The 26,021-nt window shown below is 41.9% G+C and overlaps 1 protein-coding gene across 3 annotated transcripts in view; it reads left to right on the top strand.

Moving 5' to 3' along the window:
* The window catches only part of nudcd1 (NudC domain containing 1), a 182,514-nt gene that overhangs the window by 47,069 nt on the left and 109,424 nt on the right, over positions 1-26,021 (top strand). For 2 of the 3 annotated variants that reach the window (XM_072260768.1, XM_072260776.1), the window contains exons 2-3: positions 1,970-2,124; positions 19,039-19,224. In XM_072260768.1, the coding sequence (XP_072116869.1) occupies positions 1,970-2,124; positions 19,039-19,224 (341 nt within the window). The remainder of the gene's footprint in view (positions 1-1,969; positions 2,125-19,038; positions 19,225-26,021) is intronic. The other variant, XM_072260785.1, reaches the window with a different exon arrangement.

A 26,021-nucleotide genomic window follows, 5' to 3' on the forward strand; every position in this document is an offset into this window, starting at 1 on the left:
TCCTATCGAGGGGTGATGGGGGACAGTGATAGTCGAAGGGGCTTCCTTATGTCCAGTCTATTCCGCAATTTAGTTTTCATTGCGTTCAGTCCAGAAAACTCCACTTTGCAGAAAAATATTGGAAATGGAACCAATGTTTTCAGTGCTTTCGTGGCTATCTCGAGATATTTAGCCTTGACTTTGATCCAGAATGCCGGCAGAGATGTTATGTCAAGCATACTTTTCAGCCCGTCCTCATTTGCAAGCTCGAGGAGTTGATCTCCTTCCTGCGCTGACGCGGATGATGCGTGGGTAATGACCTGGCATGCGTAATGGCTCAACAGTGGGTGTGACAGGGAATGAGGAAAGGTGCAGCTGACTCATATCGCCGAATCATATCGTTTCCTCACGGCCCGGTAGCGCATACTTTGCGGCCTGGCCCTGGTCTGCAGCCCGGTGGTTGGGGACCGCTGGTCTACACGGTCACCTAATGTGCAGCAGAAATTCCTGTTACCCTATTTTTACCAGCACCGGAATGTTCAAAGGAGGTTCACTAAAACGATTCCAGGATTGAATGGTTTGTCATATGAAGAGTCTTTGATGGCTCTGGACCTGTATTCACTAGAATTTAGGAGAATGAAGGGTGACCTCAATAAAATCTATCGAATGGTGAAAGGCCTTGATAAAATAGATGTGGAGAGGATGTTCCCTATCGTGGGAGAGTCTAAGACCAGGAGACGCAGCCTCAGAATAGAGGGGTGTCCTTTTAGAATGGAGGTAAGGAATTTCTTTAGCCTGAGAGTGGTGAATCTGTGAAATTCTTTGCCATAAGCAGCTGTGGAGGCTGTCTTTATGTATATTTATGGGGTACAGTGTCCAGTTCTGGTCGCCTCACTATAGGAAGGATGTGGAAACACTGGAAAGGGTACAGAGGAGATTTACCAGAATGCTGCCTGGTTTAGAGAGTATGCATTATGATCAGAGATTAAGGGACCTAGGGCTTTACTCTTTGGAGAGAAGGAGGATGAGAGGAGACATGATAGAGGTGTACAAGATAATAAGAGGAATAGGTAGAGTGGATAGCCAGCGCCTCTTCCCCAGGGCACCACTGCTCAATACAAGAGGACATGGCTTTAAGATAAGGGGTGGGAAGTTCAACGGGGATATTAGAGGAAGGTTTTTTACTCAGAGAGTGGTTGGTGCGTGGAATGCACTGCCTGAGTCAGTGGTGGAGGCAGATACACTAGTGAAGTTTAAGAAACTACTAGACAGGTATATGGAGGAATTTAAGGTGGGGGCTTATATGGGAGGCAGGGTTTGAGGGTCGGCACAACCTTGTGTGCTGTACTATTCTATGTTCTATATTCTATGTATATTTAAGGCAGAGGTTGATAGATTCTTGATTGTTCAGAGCATGAAGGGATACAGGGAGAAGGCAGGAGATTAGGGCTGAGAGGAAAATTGGATCAGCCATGACGAAATGGTAGTGCAGACTTGATGGGCCAAATGGCCTAATTCTGTTCCTATGTCTTATGATCTTATGTGTGAGTAGTGGAAAATTGGTGACATCCATAAACATACTGAAATATGCTTCAGCATCTTTTGGAAGGAGTGATGAATAGAAGTTAGCATTAAAGAAAAACCCTGTGAAGAGCTAGATGCTCCATTATCATCAGAACAATTAAACAAATGAACTGGTGCAGGAAAGTTTAGTTAACCCATCTGGCTACACTTTTCAACAAGTGGAAGAATGGAAGATTCTCCAGACATGTTCAATATACAGTGTTGCATTATGTTATGTCACATGCAGTAATCACAAGAACTGTAGTGTTTTTTTTGTGCAGTAGACATTTTTTTCATTGTCATTGCATTCTGTAATTTAGCTATGGCCAGTATTCCATTTATTAGCTGATCAGAAACAAAATCTTTTAAGAAAAGAATTTGAGTTGTCACTAGTTATTCTGATTATACCTCTGATTTATCTTTTTAGCTGTAGCCGAGGTGAAACTGCGAGAGGACCAGTATACTTTGGACCATATGCGTGTTTTTGGCATGTACAATTATCTGCACTGTGATAGGTGGTATCAAGATAGTGTCTATTATGTTGATCAACATGAGAGAGTAATGCACTTGGCTGTCACGTTGGTAAGTTCCTCTTAATTATGTTTGTTTTTAATGTCTAGGAAATATGTATGTTGTAAGTTTGTGAAGGATGAGAAACTTAACCTCCGTAAAGGGACCTGTCAATTCTAATAACTCTTTCGTAGGATAGATAACAATGAGATAGATATCTGATTGAAAATGAATTGTTATAACTTTAAGCCAATAATTTTCCATCTCTGGGCAGGAAGGAAAAACTACAGCATTAGTTTTAAGGTAAAAGTATTACCTTTTAGCTTTTTGTATAGCTTTATTAATGTTGTGCCAGGATTTTTTTTCCCTTTTCATTCTCATATGAGAGAACTGTGACATCTTAAACTATTTAATCATCATCAGAGAACCTCAGTTAATTCAGAAATGAGACTGAACTTTATCCTGTTCCTTAACCTTCGCTCTTATGTGAACATTCTGCCATCCCAGGAGTCATTCTGGGTGAACTTTAATGCACTCCCTCAATGGCAAGTATATCTTTTTATAGTGAGGACTGCCAGCAGTACTCCTAATGTGGTCTCACTAAGGCTCTGAATAACTGTACAAGTCATCTTTCCTCCAGTAGTAAAACAGAAAATGCTGAAATCCTCAGCAGGTCTGCCGAAATCTGTGAAAAGAGAAGCAGAGTTAATACTATTCTTTGATTTCTAACTTTGTAGTTTAATTTTTCACCTTTGCTGCCACACTTGAATCCTGTCACTATGAAGTGACCATTTGTCACTTTAACTGTTTTGTCTGCAAATTGCTTTTGGTGACTGGTATACAAGGACATATGTTGGTATGCATGGAGTGTATTAGAAATGTTTTCTCTTACACTTTCCATAAGATTGTCCTCCTAACTATGCTGCCAATTTGGCTAAGCACTGTATATGTGGATTAAAGTTTCTGTTAGATCTGATGATGTGTCCATAAGGTTTTTCAGAAGTCAAGAATGAGTTGCAAAACTTATGGTTACAGGTGCTTTATTAGATGCTGATGAAAGTATGGGTCAGACAGTGTCAGCTTGTACCAAAAAGTGAAACGAAGCAACAAAGAACTTGACCTCATGCTCTCCCTTTATAGTGCAAACTGGTCTAAATTCATTCGATAAGGGAATCTGTGAGAAGGGTGCACACCACTAATCACCAGCCTCCATTCTTTGAAACAACCTTCAACCACCACTATCTGTTTCCTACCTTCGAGCTAATTTTGAATATTAATTTTGTTAAATGCTCTTCCAGTTTCTCTGATATTTAGTTTCATAATTTTTCTGCTATTTTTAAATCAGAAAATTTATCAGATCATGGAACTGTTAGAATTGTGTGTGCCAGGCATTCATCATTTTATTTCTACATTCCCAGCTGTTGCTCTTTTTCCTCCTTTACAGGATTTTGATTTTCTGTTTTTTTCATTATTTGGTCCGATGTCCATGGATCTGTTCCCTCCCATATGTATCTTTTGAATAAGACGTTCTGAAATTTCAAATAGATTTCACTGTGGGGTTTTGCTGTGGTTTAGTGGCTGTAGTTTGTTATGCAAGGTCATTCCCCTGCCACATCTGTAAGCTATTTCAAGTTCAAGCTCCATCCAGTCTGCCCTAGCATTACTAAGCCCTTGCTCATCATTTTCTAGAAAGATTATCTGATCATGATTGCATTGTTTATTGGAGCTTGCTGAGTGCAATTTGACTGCTGTGGATTCCACCTTATAATATTAACTCTGAAGTATGTGGGGATCAATGCTGACCTTTAGGTTGCATTATTTGCACAACGTCTTGAGGTCTTGGCCTTTAGATACCCTTACCTAAAATGATCAAAGGTTGTGCTAGTATATTAAAGACAATTGTGAATCTCATCATAGATATCTGCCTTTGCTGAGAGATGACTCCTGAAATATGGGAAGTGGTCTACATTTTTTGTTATATGCAGTGTAGTGGTACAAGGACAAATTGGGAAAGAATGTTTGAACACTCACTGGAAGGATAGGCAAACAAGTGTCAGCATCCTGTTGAGGCCAGCGGCCCTAGGGTTAAAGCCCTAATTGAACTTAGCTGAACTCAACTGGCTGTGCTTAGGGCGGCCACATTATTTGTATGCTTGACTTCTGAAACAAATATTTCTTTTTGAGCTGCCTTGGGAAGAAGATTACAGAGCAGACAGAGAAAAAGATTCAAGATGGTGCTGAATGTTTTTGCGAAGAAATGTAGCATCCTACTGACTCCAAGGAATTGCTGACACACAAATGCCCGAAGTGGAGAAAGAAGTATTCAGAAGGGTATTGAGAACCTTGAGTCTCTATACAAGTGGTGGATGGAGTGCACTTGCTCTCATCTACCATCCCATGAGCCTCCGCATCCAACAATTTCCCTATCTCCCTCCTGGCACAAGTGTCGCACCTGCCCATTCACCTCCTCCCTCATCTCCATTCAGGCTCCAAACAGTCCTTCCAGGTGAGACAACACTTCACCTGTGAACCTGTTGGGGTCGTCTATTGTATCTAGTGCTCCCTATGTGGCCTCCTCTACACTGGTGAGACCTTACCTAGACCACTTGGAGGACCACTTTGAGCACCTCAGTTCCATCTGTAAAAAGTGGAATTTCCCGGTGGCCAACTTTTTCAATTCCTGTCACCATTCCCATTCTGACATGCCGGTACAGGGCCGCCTCTTCCGCTATGATGCAGACGCACTCAGTTTGGAAGAACAACATCATATTTCATCTTGGTGGCCTCCTTGCTGTTTGCATGAACTTCGATTCTCCAACTTCCGATAGTTTTCCCCCTCCCTTTTCCTCCACTTAATTTTCCCACTTTGGCCTCTTACCTCTTCTCCCATGATCCTTTCTGCATTCCCTTTCTCCCATGATCCATTCTTCTCTCCTATCAGGTTCCTTCTCTAGCTTTTTACACTTATCACCTCCCAGCTTCTTACTTCATTCCACCCCCAACCCTCCTGGTTTTTCTCATTACCTTTTAGCTTGTCCTCCTTTCCCTCCTCTTTCTAACATTTTCTCCTTTATGAAGTGTCTTGGACCAAAATGTCAACTGTTTATTCATTTCCATAGATGTTGCCTGGCTTGCTGAGTTCCTCCAGCATTTTGTGTGTTTTGTGATGGAGTGCACGACCTCAAAAAGGACCCTTCCACCCTGTTAATAATTTCTTCATAATGGTGCCATTTTGTCCACTTTTCCTCCATCTTTCAGCACCCTACACCTACTTTGGGGGACTGAATATTTTTTTTTTCATCTTGTTAAGTGTCAATATCTGTAAGTCAATAGATCTTCACTTTCATCTGAATTTTGTGGTATGGGCTATATCAACCAAGCTTAGCAGTATTTGACTCATGAAAATTTGAGTCCAGATTCAACATGCCCCACCTTCTGCCGATGGCATCTGGCAGGTTTAGATGCTGTGTATGCCATAACTTCCAAAGAAATGCAGGGACATCTCCTTGTGGCCTGTTGAGCTTATGCCATCAGCAAATGTGGACAGGTAGTGGCTACCCAGTGTCTTTAGAACCTTACTGTCTGGCAGATTGGTCGGGTAGCTTCCCATGAAACCTCTCAACTTCTAATCAAACATTATGGAAAGGCAATAGTGCAGTAGTTCCCAAAGTTGTTGATTCTAAAATACAGGTTTCCCCCGCCATCCGAAAGTAGAGCGTTCCTATGAAACGGTTTGTAAGCTGAAATGTCGTAAAGCGAAGAAGCAATTACCATTTATTTATATGGGAAAATTTTGTGAGCGTTCGCAGACCCAAAAATAACCTACCAAATCATGCCAAATAACACATAAAACCTAAAATAACAGTAACATATAGTAAAAGCAGGAATGATATGATAAACACACAGCCTATATAAAGTAGAAATACTTTTCCACAATCATTGCCGGCACAGATCTCCGTAGCAAAAATCTCACGCAAGCACTGTTGGCAAAAACACGGAGCAAGCGCTCTCCAGTAATCTTTAAACTATGAAGCTGCCAAATCATACCAAATAACACGTAAAAATACGCAGCCGATAAGTAGAAATAATGCATGTACAGTGTAGTATCACTTACCGGAATTGAGAAAACAGCGCCGAGCACACTGATGATGGTGTGTTAGACTGAGTTGTCGCAGGCTGGGTGGTGCAGTGGCCCCCACCCTTGGGGCCACCAACCGATACATTGTTGCGAAGCACGCAAGGGTCCAGTGGTAGCCGGGAGGCACCCAGCACATCTTTAAGCAAAAAGCCGAAATAAACATGCTAATTAATTACGTGCTGCCCGACACGTAATTTTCGGCCCAGATTAGTGCCGATTGCATCGCCTCTGATCTGGGCTGACAATTATGTGTGGGGCGGCACCTAATTAATTAGCATGCTTATTTTGGCTTTTTTCTTAAAGATGTGCTGTGTGCCTCCTGGGCTACTGCTGCATTCTCCGCAAATCGGTACAGTGTCTGTCTGCGGCCTGGGTGTTGGGGTGGTGGGACACTGGGGTGTCATCTCGTCGTCTATTTCTATTAGAGCAGGCAGCTCATCTTCTCCTATGACTGCCCGCCTCAATGTCAAAGGTCGAGGTTCGTCGTCTGCTGTGGCTGATGTGGAAGGCTTGCTTGACTGCTGAGCCTCGCGCATTTTTCTATCATACAGTTCTTTGTAAGCACTCAAGGAATCTTGAAAATATCCCCTAAACCTACATACCCTTTCAGAATTAAAGTCGTACTTTAACGTTACTCATTCAGTTTCGATTGTTATCCTTTCCTCTTCCAATTGCATCAGCTCTTCATCTATCAGTTCCTGGTCATGGGATGCCAAAACCTCTTCAACATCATCTTCGTCAGCTTCCACAAGCCAAACTCACTTTGTCCTTGCTTCGTTCACCACGATCGAAACGCTTAATTATGTCTAGTTTTACACTAAGTGTAACACCCTTACGAGCTCTTTCAGGCTTTTCCAACACCATAGAACTCATCTTGCAAACGACTGCTCACAGGCTCGTGTTAAAGCAATGCTGGTGAGAATGCCGTTCCGAATCCGGGGAAAGCGGCTGCTTGGGGCGTGCGCTGCTTTTTTTATCGCGCGCTAAATTTTTTTTGTAACAGTGAAAACACCTTCCGAAAGTGAAAACAGGGTTCTAATGTAGGTCTTTTGTAACAGTGAGGTTTCGTAAAGCAAACGTTCGAAAAGCGGGGGACACCTGTATACAGTGGCATGCAAAAGTTTGGGCACCCCTAGTCAAAATTTCTGTTATTCTGAATAGCTAAGTGAGTAAAAGATGACCTGATTTCCAAAAGGCATAAAGTTAAAGATGACACATTTCTTTAGTATTTTAAGCAAGATTACTTTTTTTTAATTTCCATCTTTTACATAAGTTTCAAAATAACAAAAAAGGAAAAGGGCCTGAAGCAAATGTTTGGGCACCCTGCATGGTCAGTACTTAGTAACACCCTCTTTGACAAGTATCACAGCTTGTAAATGCTTTCTGTAGCCAGCTAAGAGTCTTTCAATTCTTCTTTGGGGGATTTTTGCCCAATCTTCCTTGCAAAAGGCTTCTAGTTCTGTGAGATTCTTGGGCCGTCTTGCATGCACTGCTCTTTTGAGGTCTATCCACAGATTTTCGATGATGTTTAGGTCGGGGGACTGTGAGGGCCATGGCAAAACCTTCAGCTTGCGCCTCTTGAGGTAGTCCATTGTGGATTCTGAGGTATGTTTAGGATCATTATCCTGTTGCAGAAGCCATCCCTCTTTTCATCTTCAGCTTTTTTACAGAGGGTGTGATGTTTGCTTCCAGAATTTGCTGGTATTTAATTGAATTCATTCGTCCCTCTACCAGTGAAATGTTCCCCGTGCCACTGGCTGCAACACAAGCCCAAAGCGTGATCGATCCACCCAGTCAAACGGGTTTTGATTTGTCTTTCCAGCAATCCTATGAGCAGTTCTCTCGGAAAGTTTTCTTGGTCTTCCAGACCTCAACTTGACCTCCACCGTTCCTGTTAACTGCCATTTCTTAATTACGTTACGAACTGAAGAAATGGCTACCTGAAAACGCTTTGCTATCTTCTTATAGCCTTCTCCTGCTTTGTGGGCATCATTTATTTCAACTTTCAGAGTGCTAGGCAGCTGCTTAGAGGAGCCCATGGCTGCTGATTGTTGGGGCAAGGTTTGAGGAGTCAGGGTATTTATAAAGCTTTGAAATTTGCATCACCTGACCTTTCCTAACGATGACTGTGAACAAGCCATGGTCCTTAAAAGCTAATTAAGATCTGAGACCTTGGTAAAAGTTATCTGAGAGCTCACATCTCTTGGGGTGCCCAAACTTTTGCATGGTTCTCCTTTCCTTTTTCTCACTCTAAAATTGTAGAAAACAAAAATAATACACTAATCTTGCTTACAATGTTGAAAAGAATGTTTCATCTTTAACTTTTTGACTTTTGGAGATCAGTTCATCTTTTACTCACTTAACTATTCACAGTAACAGAAATTTTGACCAGTGGTGCCCAAAATTTTGCATGCCAGTGTATATTCATGAGAATGTTTGAAAATGGGCATAAGACATTAGACCTGAGTAATACACTAAGTGTAACTAGGGAAATCATTAGGTCAGTGCATTTGGAAGGGCATGATTGACATGCTAATAGACTGCAATAGGTGCTGGATAAATTTAATTTGATCAATTTATTAATTATTCTGCATCCCTGAGTTCTGTTTGTCTAAAATTGTTATGAGGTAGTTTCCAAAGCTAAATTCATTTGTAGCATTTGTTGCATTAGAAGGTGAAAATATGAAAAGCTAGAGTTAAATGACATAAATAATAGACAAAACAATTAGCCTACATTACACACACTTTTCAATACTTCACATATCTCTTTGTGGCATCACTTCCACTTATCATAATATAAGCTATTTCACTTTCTTCACCCATTCAGATTTCTGTTCCTGTTCAATTCTGCTCTCTTGTTCTTCCACATTTTTAATTGCTCCACTATAATATCTACTTTCATGTGCCATAACCAATATGTTCGGGAAATTTTCCCTTCCAATATTTCTGTTTATAGATCTACATTATGAACCACTTTTTGTCATATTTGGTCATGTCCTGATGCTTTTGGTGGTACTTTCCCCAACATGTTTTATTCTTTATTAACATGAAAACCAGGCATTAAACAGTGTCCTCTGTGCAGAATTTGCTCCAAACCCAGCAAACCCCACCCATTTCAGAAGTTCTGAAGTGCCAGCAGACAAGAAGCACTGCTTTGTCACCTGGACATGATGGTAATCTATGAAATGTGGCCTTGGGTAGGACTGGATATGAATAGGCCTGCCTGTCACCTGCTGTCAGGCCACCTTGGTCAGGTACACGAGCGGAACAGTGAGGATATCTCTGCCACAATGCACTAGTACCTCCCTCCCCCTACCTACACTTGGTGACCAAAACCCATGACCAGCATTGTTGGTTTGAAGCGTACCCTGAGCTTGAGAGGCACCCCCTCCTACGTTAAATATTAATTCAGGGTTACTGAATCTCATGAGCCACAGACACCATGAAACACAGACCTGATCAGGTGGCTTGGAGTTTGTGAAACAGATGATAAATCTACTGAACATGATTACTCTACACACTGTTGTCCACCGAGCTCTCCAGTGGAAAGGGATAGGATGCCTACTTCTCTCTGCCAGAATGAACTGCAAGGCTGCAACCAGTTGGTTGGGGAGGAAAGGCAATGGAGTGTCAAATTACCCAGAAGGTCTTTCTAAGAGACAAATTACTTGAGGGTGTTTTCAGGCCAGGGCTCAATAACTAATTCTGCTAGCTGCTTTGAGATGAGTTCATGCTCACAATGCATTCCCACCCCTCTTAAGTAGACAGGGCTTCTGGAGCTACAGCTAATCCTGGGGCTGTACAGCTTGCTGCTCCACAACCAGTCCATTCTTTTGTACTTTGCTGTCCTGTTGTCGTGTGTGAGCACTCTTGACTGAAAGTGACTGGAAAAGTCTTGGTAAAAGACAGACTGGTCCCTCAGAGTTGTGAGCTCATGTTTGCAGAAGAGTCAGACTGAATGTAGTGTCCAGATGCATAAGCATGCCCTACCCACAGGGATCTCTGCAGGTTTCAAAAGTTTAGAGTTGGAACTTGGCTCACACACCAAGGGCAGTAGTTCTGCTATCACCATCACTGTGCAACTATTCTGCTGTTGCCTAACTATCACCATCATTGAGGGTGTTTGTCCTGCCATCCATGTCACTGACTGTGCACCAAAACTGATGGTATACTGTCACCATCAATCCTGTCTTTGCTACCACTGACAGGCAGTATGTTCTACTGCTGACAATGTTGATGATATTGCAGTCTTGATCATGGCAAGTGACAACTGATTTCTAAGTTTTCTTTTATGTGTCACTGTCTTTTTTGCTTGGTCTTGTTTCAGAATCAACATTTAATGGTGAAAACATTGTTCATTGAATAGCTAGATCCTTGAACTGTTTGAATTAAGAACACATGCATCAGGTTGACTGAAAAGATGTAAGCAGCTTTTGTATCTGTGAAAGTGTGCCATGGAACATATTTCTGTGATGTCCCTTGCTTTTTTGACTTGTTTGTATAATTATGTCGCATCAAGTATCTGTTCTGACAATCCCCAAGTGCCTTAGCAGATGCAGAACACTGCTGGTAACGTTACGTGCTATTACTTTAATATGGGATATGATGCTATGTTCACTGAATCCTTTGAGTGACTTCTGTTGACAGATGATCACTGTTAATTGAGTATATATACAAGGATAATGGTTCAGTATGGAATGAGCCATGTGTCTGGAGTCATGTTGGACTGCCCTTGACAGTAAGATAATGTCATCTTTTAACAAAGTAATAAGGAGAAAGGGAATTAAATGGAGGGGCTCAAAGATGATCAGCGATTTTGTGTAAAGAATATCAGCATTTAAAGGTATTCACTTTTATTGTAGGGTGAATCAGTGCACACCGGGCATATTATGCAGTTATACATGAAAATCTTTAAGTCGCCATAGGCTACAACTGGAGACAGAAAGCCTTGCATTGAAAGCTATGTAATGGCATGAAATTGGATAGTTACTGTACTTACCAAACAAATGTTACATTCAGGATCAACTGAATTTTAATGATGTTAAAGAGACAATTATTGACAATCTTTTCAATCCTAATTTTTGTCTTTTGCTTGCACCAGGGTCATCTCATATCTCTTGAAGTTAATAAGTCCTTGTGGTTCAATCTATCCCTTTCATGAGCACAAGAAATTCTGCAGATGCTGGAAATGCACGCAATCAGTGAACGGGAGCACGAGAAGAACCAGTGTTCACTCGGTCTGCAGTTGAACGTTAAAAAAGGCAGTACTTCATGGCAGGTTTTTGAGTTGGACTGAGGCCGAGAAGGAGAAATGGCGATTTTACTTAGGACTGCGATTGAAGATTTAAAAAGGCAGCGTTTCGCTGCAGTTTTCAGAGTTGGACTGTCCCCAATCAGTGAACAGGATTCATTAGAAAGGATAAATAAAAATAAGGCAGGGGTAAGTGAAGCAGCCATTGTGTGAGTAGGCCAGTGTTAAGAGTGGCTTTGGCTCATCAGGCTTGGGGAGGTTAAGTACCTGGTAAGTTTCTTCTTCTTTACTCCTTGTCTGTTAGAGCACAGTTAGTGCAGTAAGAATGGCTCCGGGGCAGTGTTGTGTTCTTTGTGTGAGATGTGGGAATTCTGGGAGACCTCCAGCTTCCTGGATAACCACATCTGCACCAGGTTCACCAAGCTGCAGCTCCTCGGAGAATGTGTTAAGGAACTGGAGCTGCAGCTCGATGACCTTCGGCTCATATGGGAGACTGAGGAAGTCATAGATGGGAACTACAGGGAGGTAGTCACCTCTAGGTTGCAAGAAGCAGGTAACTGGTGACTGTCAGGAGAAGGAAGGGAAATGGGCAGCCTGTGCAGAGTACCACTGTGGCCGTTACCTTCAGTAATAAGTATACCACTTTGGATACTGGTGAGGGAGATGATCTACTGGGGGAAGCCACAGTGAGGCAGTTGGTTTACGAACAAAGGCAGTGTGCAGTGAAACTGCTAACAAGGACAGGCTGATGATAGGGCAAAATTGCAGTCAACGGGCTGTTGCAATCTAAAAGGGGTCCAAAATCGAAAAGGGTGATGAATACAGGACTGAAGGTGTTGTATTAGAATGCATGCAATATATGAAACAAGGTAGATGAACTCGTAGCACAGTTACAGATTGGCATGCATGATGTTGTGGGCATCACTGAACTGTGGCTGAAAGAAGATTATAGCTGGGAGCTTTAACGTCCAAGGATACACATTCTGTTAAAAGGATATGCAGATAGGCGGGGATGGCTCTGTTGGTAAAAAGGTGAAATCAAATCATTAGAAGGAGGTGTTATAGGATCATAAGGTGTAGAGCTAAGAAACTGTAAGCGAAATATAGAGGCTGGACAGCAGCAAAGATGTGGTCTAGAAATTACAACAGGAGATAGAAAATGCATGTCAAAAGGGCAATGTTATGATAGACAAGGGGGATTTCAATATGCAAGTAGATTGGGAAAATCAGGTTGTTGCTGTGGAGTTTCTAGAATGCCTACAAGGTGGCTTTTTAGAGCAGCTGTGGTTGAGCCTACAAGGGGATCAGCTATACTGGATTGGATGTTGTGCAATGAACCAGAATTGATTAGAGAGCTTGAGATAAAGGAACCCTGGGGAACAGTGATCATAATGTGATAGAATTCACCCTGCAATTTGAGAAGGAGAAGCTGAAGTCAGATCTATCAATATTACAGTGGAATAAAGGGAATTACAGAGGCATGAGAAAAGAGCTGGCCAGATTGATTGGAAGGGAATGCTGGCAGGGATGATGGCAGAGCAGCAATGACTGGAGCTTCTGGGAGCAATTTGGAAGGCACAGGATAGATACATCTCAAAGAAGAAGTATTCTAAAGGCAGGATGAAGCATCTGTAGCTGACGAGAGTTAAGGCCAAGGTAAAAGCCAAAGAGAGGGCATATAATAGAGCAAAAATTAGTCGGAAGTTAGAGGATTGGGAAGTTTTTAAAAACCAGCAGAAGGCAACTCAAAAAAAAAAAGTCATTAAGAATGAAAAGATGGAATATGAAGTTAAGCTAGCCAATAATATTCAAGAGGATACCAAAAGTATCTTCAGATATATAAAGTGTAAAAGAGAGGCAAGAGTGGATATTGGACCATTGGAAAGTGATGCTGGAGAGGTAGTAATGGGGACAAGGAATTGGAGGACAAACTGAATAAATATTTTGCATCAGTCTTCTTTAGAGGACACTAGCAGTATGCCAGACGTCTAAGAGTGTCGGGGGGGAGGAGTGAGTGAATTTGTCTTTGCTAGGGAGAAGGTACTAGGGAAACTGAAAGGTCTGAAGGTAGATAAGGCACCTGAATCAGATGGTCTACACCCCAGGTTCTGAAAGAGGTGGCTGAAGAGATTGTGGAGGCATGAGTTATGATCTTTCATGAGTCAATAGATTATGGCATGGTTCCAGAGGACTGCAAAATTGTAAATCTCATTTCAGTCTTAAAGAAGGGATAGAGGCAGGAGAAAGGAAAGCGTAGGGCATGTTATTTCTTCAAAGAATTCCAGCAGTGGTTGGAAAGATGCTGGAGTCGATGGTTGAGGATGTGGTTTCGGGGTATTAGGAGGTACGTGATAAAATAGGCCGAAGTCAACGTGATTTCCTTAAGGGAAAATGTCGGTACACAAATCTATTGGAATTCTTTGAGGAAATAAGAAGCTGGATAGACGGTGGAAAATTGGATTATCAGAAGGCTTTTGACAAGCTGCCATGTATGAGGCTGCTTAACAAGTTAAGGGCCAATGGTATTACAGGAAAGATACTAGCATGGATTGAGCATTGGCTGATTGGCAAAGGGCAAAGAGTGTGAGTAAAGGGAGGCTTTTCTGGAAAACTGTTGATGACTAGTGGTGTTCTTCAGGGGTCGATGTTGGGACCGTTCCTTTTTATGATGTGTGCCAATGATTTGGATGACGGAATTGATGGCTTTTGCGGATGATATAAAGATAAGTGGAGGGGTAGGTAGTGCTGAGGATCAGGAAGCTACAGAAGGACTTAGACAAATTAGGAGAATGGGCAAAGAAGTGGCATTTGGAATACAATATTGGGAAATTTATGGTCATGCACTTTGGCTGAAGAAATGAAAGAGCTGACTATTTTCTAAATAGAGCGAAAATTCTAAATGAGTGCAAAGGGAGTTGGGAGTCTTTGTGCAGGATTCCTTAAAGGTTAATTTGCAGGTTGAGTCAATGGTGAGGAAAGCAAATGCATTATTAGCATTCAATATGAGATGAGTACAATATAAAAGCAAGGATGCAATGTTGAGGCTTTATAAAGCACTGGTGTGGCCTCACTTTTTGTGAGCAGTTCAGGGCCCCTTATCTAAGAAAAGGATGTGCTGATAGTGAAGGTTTTTCAAAGGAGGCTCAGGAAAATTGCTCTGGGATTGAAAGGCTTATCATATGTGGAGCATTCATGGCTCTGAGCCTGTACTCTCTGGAATTCAGACGAATGAGTGAGTGGTCTCATAGAAACATGTCAAATGTTGAAAGGCCTCGATGGAGAGGATCTTTCCTATGGTCAGAAAGTCTATGGTCAGAGGACAAAGCCTCAGAATAAAGGGATGCCCGTTTAGAATGGAGATGAGAAGGAATTTCTTTAGCCAGAGAATGGAGAATCTGTGGAATTCGTTGCCACAGGCCACTATGGAGGTCAAATTATTAGGTATATTTAAGGTAGAGGTTGGTAGATTCTTGATTAGTCAGGGCATGAAGGGAAATAGGAAGAAGACAGGAGATTGGGGCTGAGGTGGAAATGGATCAGCCATGATGAATTGGCAGAGCAGACTTGACGGGCCGATGGCCCAATTCTGCTTGAGGAATTTGGCAGGTTAGGCAGCGTCTATGGAAATGAGTAAACAGTTGGTGTTTCAGACCACAACCCTTCTTCAGGAAGGGGGAAGACATTATAATAAAAAGCTAGGGGGGAAAGGAAGGAAGACAGCTAGAAGGTGATGGTGAAGGCAGATAGGTAGGAACAGTGAAGGGCTGGAGAGGATTAAATCTGATCAGAGAGGAGAGTGGACGTAGGAGAAAGGGAAGGAGGAGGGAACCCGGGAGAGGTGATAGGCAAGTGAGAAGAGGTGAAAGACCAAAGTGGGGAATAGAAGAAGAGGAGAGAGGGATGGGGAATTATTAACCGGAAAAAGAAATCAACATTCATGCCATCTGTTTGGAGAATCAGAGTCCGGTTTAAGTATCACTGGCATATGTTGTGAGATTTGTTGCCTTTGCAGCAGCAGTATAACAAAATACATAATAACAGAAAAAAAATCTGTGAATTACATTAGATATACATATATTAAATAGTTAAATTTAATAAGTAATACAAAAATTGAAATAAAGAAGTCATGAGCTAAAGTTCATGGGTTCAGTGTCCATTCAGAACTTGAATGGGAAGAGGGGAAGAAACTGTTCCTGAATTGTTAAGTGAATGCCTTCAGGCTTCTGTACCTCCCTCCTGATGGTAACAATGAGAACAAGGCATGATGGGGGTTGTTCATAATGGATGTCGCCTTTTTGAGGCATCACTCCTTGAAGATGTCCTGGATGCTACAGAGGCTGGTGTTCATGATGGAGCTGACAAGTTTATGACACTCTGCAGCTTACTTTGATCCTGTGCAGTAGACCCTCTCTCCACTGCGCCCCCCCAACACCTGATGGTTATGTAGCCAGTTAGAATGTTCTCCACAATACATCTGTAGAAAATTTCAATTGTTTTTGGTAACATACAAATCTTTTCAAACTCCTAATAAAATATAGCTACAGTGCTCTATGAGATCTGGTGTGTGTTCCCTCGTCTTACCCTTTCTGAAGTCCACAATCAGTTCTTTGGTCTTACTGATGTTCAGTGCAAGGTTGTTGCTGTGACACCAGTCATCTTGATGATATACCTCACTCTTGTACGCGCTCTCATCAGCATTTAAAATTCTGCCAACAATGGTTGTATCATCAGCAAATTTATAGATGACATTTGATGGCTACCCACACGGAATATAAGGTATTGCTCTTCCACCCTGAGGGTGGCCTCATTGTGATATAAGAGGAGGCCATGGAATGACCTGTCAGAATGGGAATCGGAATTGAAATGTTTGACCACTGAGAAGTTTTGCTTTTGGCAGAGGGAGCTGAGGCGCTCAACAAAGTGATCCCCCTTTCTGTTTCGGGTCTCACCGATATAGAGGAGGCAGCATCGAGAGCACCGGACACGATAACCCACCCTAACAGATTCGCAGGTGAAGTGTTGCCTCACCTGGAAGAACTGATTGGAGCCCTGGTTGGACATGAGGGAGGAGATCAATGGCAGGTGTAGCATTTTGGCTGCCTGCAGAGATAAATGCTAGGAGGGAGATTAGTGGGGAGGGATAAATGGACAATGGAATTACAGAGGGACCGATCTCTGCAGAAAGCAGAGGGCGAAGTAAAGATAGGTTGGTAGTAGGATCCCTTTGGAGATGGCAGAAGTTGCAGAAAACTTTCATTTTCCTTTTTTAATCCTATTTGTTTCTCCTGATCTTTATTCTGCTTTCTGTGGAAAAGTTAAACCTGATTTATAGTTGTTACTTTATGCTGCTTGCTTTACATTGTGCATGTCTCTGTGTGGTAAGTCAGACTAATTGGTTGAAGGGTCCTAGCCTGCTTAGAGATGCCACAGATATCCTGCAGATGTGCCTTTCTGGATTGTGTAGATAGTGCAGGAATTCATTCTAAAGCCTATTAAAAACATCGGCCAGCTCTCAGCAAGTCTGTCTTTTCCTTGTCTGCAAATTTTGGCCAATGTAAATAGTTGGAGGGTTCCATCTTTGGTTGTAGCTGAGTAGGCTGATCCTGATTGCTCATTGTTCATTCTTGTTCTGTAAATTAAAGGAGCTGGCAGACGTAGCCAACACAACTGTTTTGTTTATTTTAAAGCATCCACAAGTTGCTGTAATTATTCTTTCATGAATTCCTTTGTGCACCGCTTGTTGTTTCTTCAGATTCCCTTGAGGGATTTTGCAATGCTGTACTGCCACTATTGATCTATTTTTCCAAAAGTAGGGAGCAGCTACTCGATTTGTTTTGCTTGAGATGTTTTGGTGCATTTGTGTTCTGGGAACAGCAAGTCAGTAACTAGACTCTGAGCCATGTAAGCTCAAAGAGGCAGCTAATTTACTATATCTAAAGGCGATGTTACTGCAGTTCTTTCATATTGAGAGTTGAATATATCAGCGATGCTGGGCTCACCAGTATTTAGTTTCTGAGGCAGTAACAGGGTGATTCTAGTATCATTTGCATAATAGTACAGATAGGGAGAGTGGTAGAGCCCTGCATTCTTGACCATGTGTACAGAATTCTCAGGTCATCACCTGTCTTGCAACATGTTTGATTTTAGCTTGGAAGGAAATGCATAGACATTTTATATGGAGCCACAAATGATTTAACACAAGAGATTCTGCAGATGGTGGAAATCCAGAGCAACACACATAAAATGCTGGAGGAACTCAGCAGGTCAGGCAGCAAATGTCTTGGCCTGAAATGTCTACTGTTTATTCTTTTCCATTGATGCTACCTGACCTGATGAGTTCATCCAGCATTTTCTGTGTTATATGGAGCCACATGCCACTTTGGTGTCAAAGGCAGTCACTTTTAATCTTGGCCCAAGCATGGACAAAAGTATATAATTACGTTTGTAGATCAGTAGTTGAGTAGTCCAGCCAAAGCCCAAACTTGAGCATTAATGTCCAAGCAATTAGTAAGTGCACTTGACAACACTATCCACCACTGATGGTTGAGAGTAAAAGAATGGGCTTCAGAGCATCCACCATCAGTATAATCAATTTTTGTCTTGTTGAATATATCCTAGACAAAGATTTAAAAATTCTTAGGTACTTCAGGAATGTGGATGCCCTTTAGATTTGTGGTTTCATGAGGAAAAACTGACTGTTTTTCATTGCCTTTGTATATATAATAACTGAAATGACTCATCTTGTGTTTTGTAATTTCTCCACATTCGCACAATTTCCCTATCAAAAGAGTGGATGGACCGTTTGTCTAGAACTTCTGTAATCAGCCAACAATATTTGTGGGAGAAACCAATTTACTATGCACACATGAACTACTAGCTTCCACTTAAGACTATAAACCTGACTGCTGTTCTGGGAATTGGCATTACAGATTTTCAGATGTGTTCTTACCATTAAACAACTAATAAACTACCATTGCTGTAGTGTTCTATGGTTCTATTGATGACAGTTACAATATGCACAATCCTCAATGTTTTATGGAATATGTTTGCACGAGGGCTGCTCTCTATTCTGGGCATGTTGTAGTTTTGAGGCTCATTTTAGATCTGGATGGAATGAACATGAGAAGAGAATACTCCTGTAATTTATCAGCTTCTTGGTGATTATTCTTTTATTTCTTGGTATTCCTAAACCAAGCCAGAAGTGTTTCACAACCAGCATTCTGCCAATTGCACCAAGTTATACCTATAAGAAGTTTCTATCACAGGGGGCCATTCTTGCCTTGTATTAAGGTCTGTAATAGCGATTGATTGCTATGTTAAGTCAGCAACTCTGTTATTGTATGTGACTGGATGGTGGATGACAAGCCAGCTGAACCATGGTCTATTTTTCTTGAATTTATGATTTATAAGCTCTTGAAGTCCAGTATTAAGTTACTACCTTTAGTTTTATATTTCTATTTGCTTGATTGTAGCAGATACTGTATATGATGCAAGATATATGCCTTTTACAAGTGTGTATATATGTTCTAAAGTTTCTAATTTCCCGACTAAAACTTCACTGATCCCTTGACTTCTAAAAATGTGTTTATGTTCAAAGGATACAGCAATTAGCAAGCCCAGGGAGGTGTTCCGGCTCTCAGCAGAAATTAAATCATGTGACACCTTGGTCTGTGCTTCGATGCATTTTACATCACCTACATGGGCAGCCTTGTCAGATGGAACAGGAAGGCTGTACCTTCTCAAAACAAACAGTCGTGCACCAAATAACACTGACAAATGGGAGGTGAGAAAAATTTATTTAATCTGGTGACCTATGAATATTCATACACTTTTACCAGTTTGCATTACTGTTTGACATTTGTTTCTAAAGGTGGTGTAGCATTCTCTTGGAGCTGTTGTGGAAGGTGTGTATGAATAGTTACCCTTCCATTTCTTAGAAAGCATCTATGGACTGTATTTCCTCAAAGGAAACCTCTTCAAATACCCTGAGGTAGATTTTCTGTGGCATCTCCCTTCATAACAAGGCTGAAGTATCTCATTATGTCATTTCAACAGACTTCCAAATGTATAATTGATACTTCCATGAGCTGTTCTTTACTGAAAAAGGTCAAAATTGACTTTGCAAAGATGAGTTATTCAAGTTACATATTTTAATGACAGAGGCATGTCCTGGGCCACTCTCCCAGTGGTTTATTCTTTGTGCGCTGTGGTATTCCTATCGCAATGGTCAAAAACAAGATCAGGTTGTGCATGAAGAGCTTTTTAAAGTAGTTCATCACTCATACAGTCGTATGAACTGCTAACAATAAAAAACCTGAAACGTTAACTGCACTTCTCCCTCATGTGCATCCAGCTGAATATTTCTGGCATTTTCTGTTTTTATTTTTTAAAGTGCTTGCTGGTCTGATAACTTAACCCTTGCCTCACACAGTCCCTGTAATTCGCCTTGCTCTCCTATTCTTACCCAAGTACATCATGTTTCTACTTTACTAGGACGACTTCACTTTAATAATGTCCTCATCAGCAAAATGCATTATGAGTTCTGGAGATTTGAAAGATACCGTAGAAATTGAAACTCTTGGCTTTTTTTCCACCTGAAAATTCTGCATTAAGTATTTCCCTAAATCCCTTTTGAAAATTACTGCTGAATCAGCTCCCACCATAAAAGGTAGCTTGCATAAAGGTTACATTTGCAAAGATTTCATTCTTTTGGGATAGTAGCATGTTACTTACTGTGTATAGTCTGAAGAAATCTTTGCATGAGGAAGTTGCGGTTTGTGTGATTTAAAAATTTAACTTTTGAGATTCGTGAAAGTACATATTACAAATTCTTTAAAAGTGTAGCAAACGTGTACATTACATTTCATGTGTTTTCCTATGCCTTGTTTTTCTGTGGTTTCACTTTGCTTGTTTGTGGATGAAATACTGCTGTTTTAGATCCAGTATCTTTATTACACTTTATGTCAGTTATTTTCATATTGGATTATTTTATACCTTGGGAGGCTTTCTGGATCAAAATGAAACTATGAACAGATACCTGAAAATTACTGTGGAACAACTTCATTCTTGAGCTTAGAACTTAGAGTAGTACAGCACAGTACAGTTCCTTTGGCCCACAATGTTGTGCTGACCTTTTAACCCACTCCAACATTCTCACCCTTTCCTTCCATATAGCCTTCCATTTTTCTTTCATCCATATCTAAGAGTCTCTTAAATCTCCCTAATGTATCTGCCTTTACCACACCCCTGGCAGTGTGTTCAATACACTTGCTACTCTAGGGTTAATAAAATAACACCCACCTCTCCCCTATATCTTTCCTCCAATTACCTTAAAAGTAGGTCCTCTTGTATTAGCCGTTGCCACTCTGGGACAAATGCATTGGCTGTCCACTCTTGTATACGCCTCTTCCACCCAGTGGCCTCTTTATTAGGTACACCTGTACACCTGCTCGTTAATGCAAGTTTCTAATTGGCTAATCATGTGGTAGCAACTCAATGCATAAAAGCATGCAAGCATGGTCAAGAGATTTACTTGTTGTTCAGACCAAAGTTCAAAGTAAATTTTATTTTCAAAGTACATATATGTCACCATATAAAACCCTGAAAATTATTTTTTTGTGGGCACACTCAACAAGTCTATAGAATAGTGACTATAACAGAATCAATGAAAGACCAACTAGGGCATTCAACCAGAGTGCAGAAGACAACAAACTGTACAAATGCAAATTTAAATAAATACCAATAAATAACAAGAACATGAGATGAAGATCCTTGATAGTGAGTCCATTGGTTATGGACACATTTCAGTGATGGGGAGAGTGAAGTTATCCTGTTTTGATGGTTGAGGGGTAGTAACTGTTCTTGAACCTGGTAGTGCAAGTCTTGAGGATCTTGTACCTTCTACCTGATGCAGCAGCGAGAAGAGAGCATGGCCTTGGTGGTGGGTGTCCCTAATGATGGATCCTGCCCTCCTATGACAGCGCATCATTCGGTTCAAGTTTAATTATCATTCAGAGATACATGAATACAGCAAAATGAGACTGTTGTTTACAGGGTCAAGGTGCTAAAACGCATTATAGACTGTCACACACAAGAACACATTCACAGAATAGGAGTCCTGATGCAACCTCCACCCCCCCTCCCCTCCCCCCCAAAGTCCTCTCACATATATCAATAGACCTGTACAGAATATCAGTAAAATGCAACAATGCAGAATATGCATAGATACAGCCTGGACCCTCCAGCGCACCGATATCATCCGTCGACCCGACCTGACGCCTACTAGGCAACACCGCAGCTTTGAGGCCTGATCCTTTCACATACAAGTGTGTATATAGAATATTAGTAAATGTACCAGTACGCACAGATTATGCATGTGTATAGACCAGACCTCCCAGTCCATCAAGATCATCATCCGACGCCTGCTAGATGATATCACAGCTTAGGGGTCCAGACTTCACATATACAGGCCCATACACAGAATATTTGTAGAAACACAACCAGACAAATATATATGCATATAGTCCAGACCCCTCAGTTCAAGTGAAATCTTCAGTCGACCAAACCTGCACTGTGCTGCCCCTGGTAAAGCACGATGGCTTGCATGTCTCTAACCCCCCCACCACCGCCCTGCTGGCTGAAAAGCAAGAGACACTGCAGGTTGAGGCCTGAGTCGCCAAAAAATCTTTAGTCAACCACAACAGAACTTGTCTTCTGCCAAGGGAATCTCTGGAAAGGCAGTGCCAAACAATTCTGGCGCTGCATCACACCGCCCCCAGTGAAGCGCAATGGCCTCTTCCCCTCACTTGGAGGCTACAAACAGGCGAGGCCCTGGCTTCAGGCCTAGTCCTTGCTATGACCGAGGCCAGGGACCTCCCCGCCATCTGCCCCTGCTCTCATCCGATAAATCACTGAATCAAGCTTGTGGCGTACTAGATTAATAATGTCCAAAGGGGTCTTGCGATCACAAGAAAAGCAACATAACAGCCACTTGCTATTTGACTGTCAGCCTCCATCGACTTAGGCAGCAGTTCCTTCATTATCTCTGCCAGCAAGCAACTCACTGATGGTGCAGACCTGCAGTACTTTTAAGTTCTTAATATACAGTGAGATCTTACAATCATTAGAAGGACACTTAAGTAGAACGATAGCACCTTCTGTTGACCTCATAGAAGCCACTGTGACTAGTCATGCGCCATGTAGATCTGCTCAATGGTTGGGAAGTCTTTACCCATCATGAACTGGGCCAATTCCACGACTTTTTGTATATTTTTAGTTCAAGAGCATTGGTGTTCCCATACCAGGCTGTGATGCAGCCAGTCAATATGCTCACCATTACATACTTGCAGAAGTTTATCAATGGTTTAAGTGTTATAGTGAATCTCTGCATATTCTAAGGAAATAGAGCCAATGCCGTGCTTCCTTTGCAATTGCATTATTTTGCTGGACCCAGGACAGGACCTAGAAACTTAAAGTTGCTAACCCTTTCTGCCTCTGATCCTCTGAGGAATGGCTGATGGAACTCTGGTTTCCCTCTCCTGAAGTCAATAATCAGTTCCTTGGTCTTGCTGACATTGAGTAAGAGGTTGTTATGACACCACTCAGACTGATTTTCAATCTCCCTCCTGTAAGCTGACTTATTACCATTTTTGATGCGGCCCACTACAATGATATCATCAGCATACTTGAATATGGCATTGGGACTGTGCTTAGCCCACAGTCATAAGTGTAAAGTGAGTAGAGCAGAAGACTGAAGACAAAGCCTTGTGGTGCACCTGTGCTGATGGAGATCATGGTGGCGATATTGCCAATCCGAACTGACTGGAGTTTACAAGTGAAGAAATCCAGGATCCAATTTCACAAGAAGGTATTGAGGCCATGGTCTTGGAGCTTATTGATTAGTTTTGATGGAACGATGGTATTGAATGCTGACTTGAAGTCGATACAGAGCATCCTGATCTGTGCATCTTTACTGCCCAGTTGTTCCAGGATTGTGAAGAACCAATGAGATGACATCTGCCATGGACCTGTTACTCTGGTAGGCAAATTGGAGCAGAGCCAAGTTTTCTTTCAGGCAGGATCTGACCTGTTTCATTACCAACACCTCAAAACACTTCATCACTGTGGATGGTAGTGATTGAGCAGATCACCACACTCTTCTTGGACGCTGGAATAATTGAAGCTTGCTTGCAACAGATGGGTATTACACATTACCGAAGCAAGGGGTTAAAGATCTCAGTGAATACACCAGCCAGTTGATCAACACAGGTCTTTAGTAAGTTCATTCTGGATGCTTTTCGTGGGTTCATCCTCCAGAAGGCAGCCTGCATGTCTGCTTCAGAGACTGAAATTAGAGGATCAACCAGGGATGTGGGAATTTGCAATGGTTCCTCCATGTTCTGACGACCAAAGCGAGCATAGAAGGTATTGAGCTCACCTGGAAGCGAAGCCCTGATGTCTCCCATGTCGCTTGGTTTAACATTATAAGAGGTGATAGCATTCAAGCCCTGCCACAACTGTTGAGCATATCTTGTTGATTCAAGTTCGGTCCGGAATTCCCACTTCACCCGCGAGATGGGTTTCCAGAGATCATACATTATCTTCTTGTAACCTTCTTGGTTGCCAGACTTGAATGCCTCTGCTCTGGCCCTCGGCAGATTTTGGATTTCATGGTTCATCCAGGCCTTCTGATTGGGGAAGACTCTGAATGATTTAATGGGAACACACTCATCCACAGCTGTTTTACAGTGAATGGTGTATTCGTACATCTCTCTAGATGAGTGCTTGGACACACCCTAGTCCACTGACTGAAAGCAGTCCAGTAACTGCTCCTCTGCCTCCTGCAACCACCTCTTTGTTGTTCTAATCTCTGGAGCTTTGTACTTTAGCCTCTACCTTTATACAGGTAGTAGGACAGTCAAGTGATCTGATTTACCAAAATGCAGTCTCGGTGAGGAACGGTAAGCATTCCTTATCTTCGTATAACAGTGGTCTGGTATGTTGGGACCTTGCTGCTACAGGATATATACTCATGGTAATTGGGCAGGGTTTTCTTCAAGCAAGCCTGGTTGAAATCTCTGACTATGATTTGAAATGCATCGAGATGGGCTGTTTCTTGTTTCTGTAAACTGCAGTCAGAATTATGGACAAGAATTCCTTTGGTAAATAGAACTGATGGCATTTGATCGTTTGGTGTTCAAGGTCGGGGGAAGCAGGAGTTTGACAAAGCTGCCATGTCGGAGCACCAATAAGAGTTTATCACAAAACACACACTTCTTCCTCATGCTTTTCCCGAATCAGTAATTTGGTCCATTCTGTAAATCGAGAATCCTTTTGGTTTGACTGCTGAGTCTGGCATGCCCAGACAAGCCTTATTTCAATAAAGCATTCAATGAAACAGGTTCTCAGTTCTCTTTGATACAGCAGTCTTGCCCTTGGATCCACAATTTTGTTTTTCACTGACTACACATTTGCCAGCAAGATGCTGGATAGAGGAGGCCTCACCTGTCCGCGTTTCAGCATGGCTTGGGAGGCCATCTTGTATATCAGCATGAGGAAGAAATGTGATCTAAGTGACGTTGACCATGGAGTGATTGTTGGTGCTAGCTGGGGTGGTTTGAGTATCCCAGAAACTGCTAATCTCTTGGGATTTTCATGTACAACATTCTCTAGAGTTTAGGGAATGGTGCTTAAAAAAAAAAAAAAAAAATCCACTGTGACAGTTCTTTGGGCAAAAATGCCTGGTTAGAGGAGAATGGCAGACTGAGTCAAGCTGACAGGAAGGCAACAGTAACTCAGATAACCATGTGTTGAAATAGTGATGTGCTGAAGAACATCTTAACACATAACACATCAAATCTTGAAGTGGATGGGCTACAGCAGCAGAAGTTCATGAACATACACTCATTGGCCATATTATTAGGTACAGGAGGTACTAGTAAAGTGGCCACTGAGTGTACAATCTTATACAAGTCTCCTCTCATCCTTATTCACACCAAAGAGAAAAACCTTTGCTCACTTACTTTTCCTCATAAGAAATGTTCTCTACTCCAGGCAGCGCCTGGTTTAACTCCTCTATGCTCTCTCTAAATCCTTCCAGAACTGAACACGATATTCTAAGTGTGGTCTAACCAGAATTTTATAGAGCTACAACAGTACCTTGCCGCTCTTGGACTCTGTCCCCCAACTAATGAAGACCTAACTATCCTATTAGCTTGTACAGCAACTTTGAGGGGACTGTGTACTTGGACCCCAAGATCCCTCTCTTCTTCCACACTGCCAAGAATCCTGCCATTACCTTTGTACTCTGCCATCAAGTTTGATCTTCCAAAGTGTTTCACATCACACTTTTCTGAATAGAACTTCATCTGTCCCTTCTCAGTACAACTCCTATCAATGTCCCATTGTAACCTATGACAATGTTTACACTATCGACGATACCACCAACCCACCAACTTTCATGTCATCTACAAACATACTGACCCACCTTTCTACTTCCTCATCCAAGTCATTTATACAAACCATAACGAGCAGGGGCCCATAATAGATCCCTGTCGACCACTAGTCACGGACCTCCGGGCA

The sequence above is a fragment of the Mobula birostris genome, chromosome 1, assembly GCF_030028105.1.
Source record: "Mobula birostris isolate sMobBir1 chromosome 1, sMobBir1.hap1, whole genome shotgun sequence".
In the NCBI taxonomy this organism is placed as follows: domain Eukaryota; kingdom Metazoa; phylum Chordata; class Chondrichthyes; order Myliobatiformes; family Myliobatidae; genus Mobula; species Mobula birostris.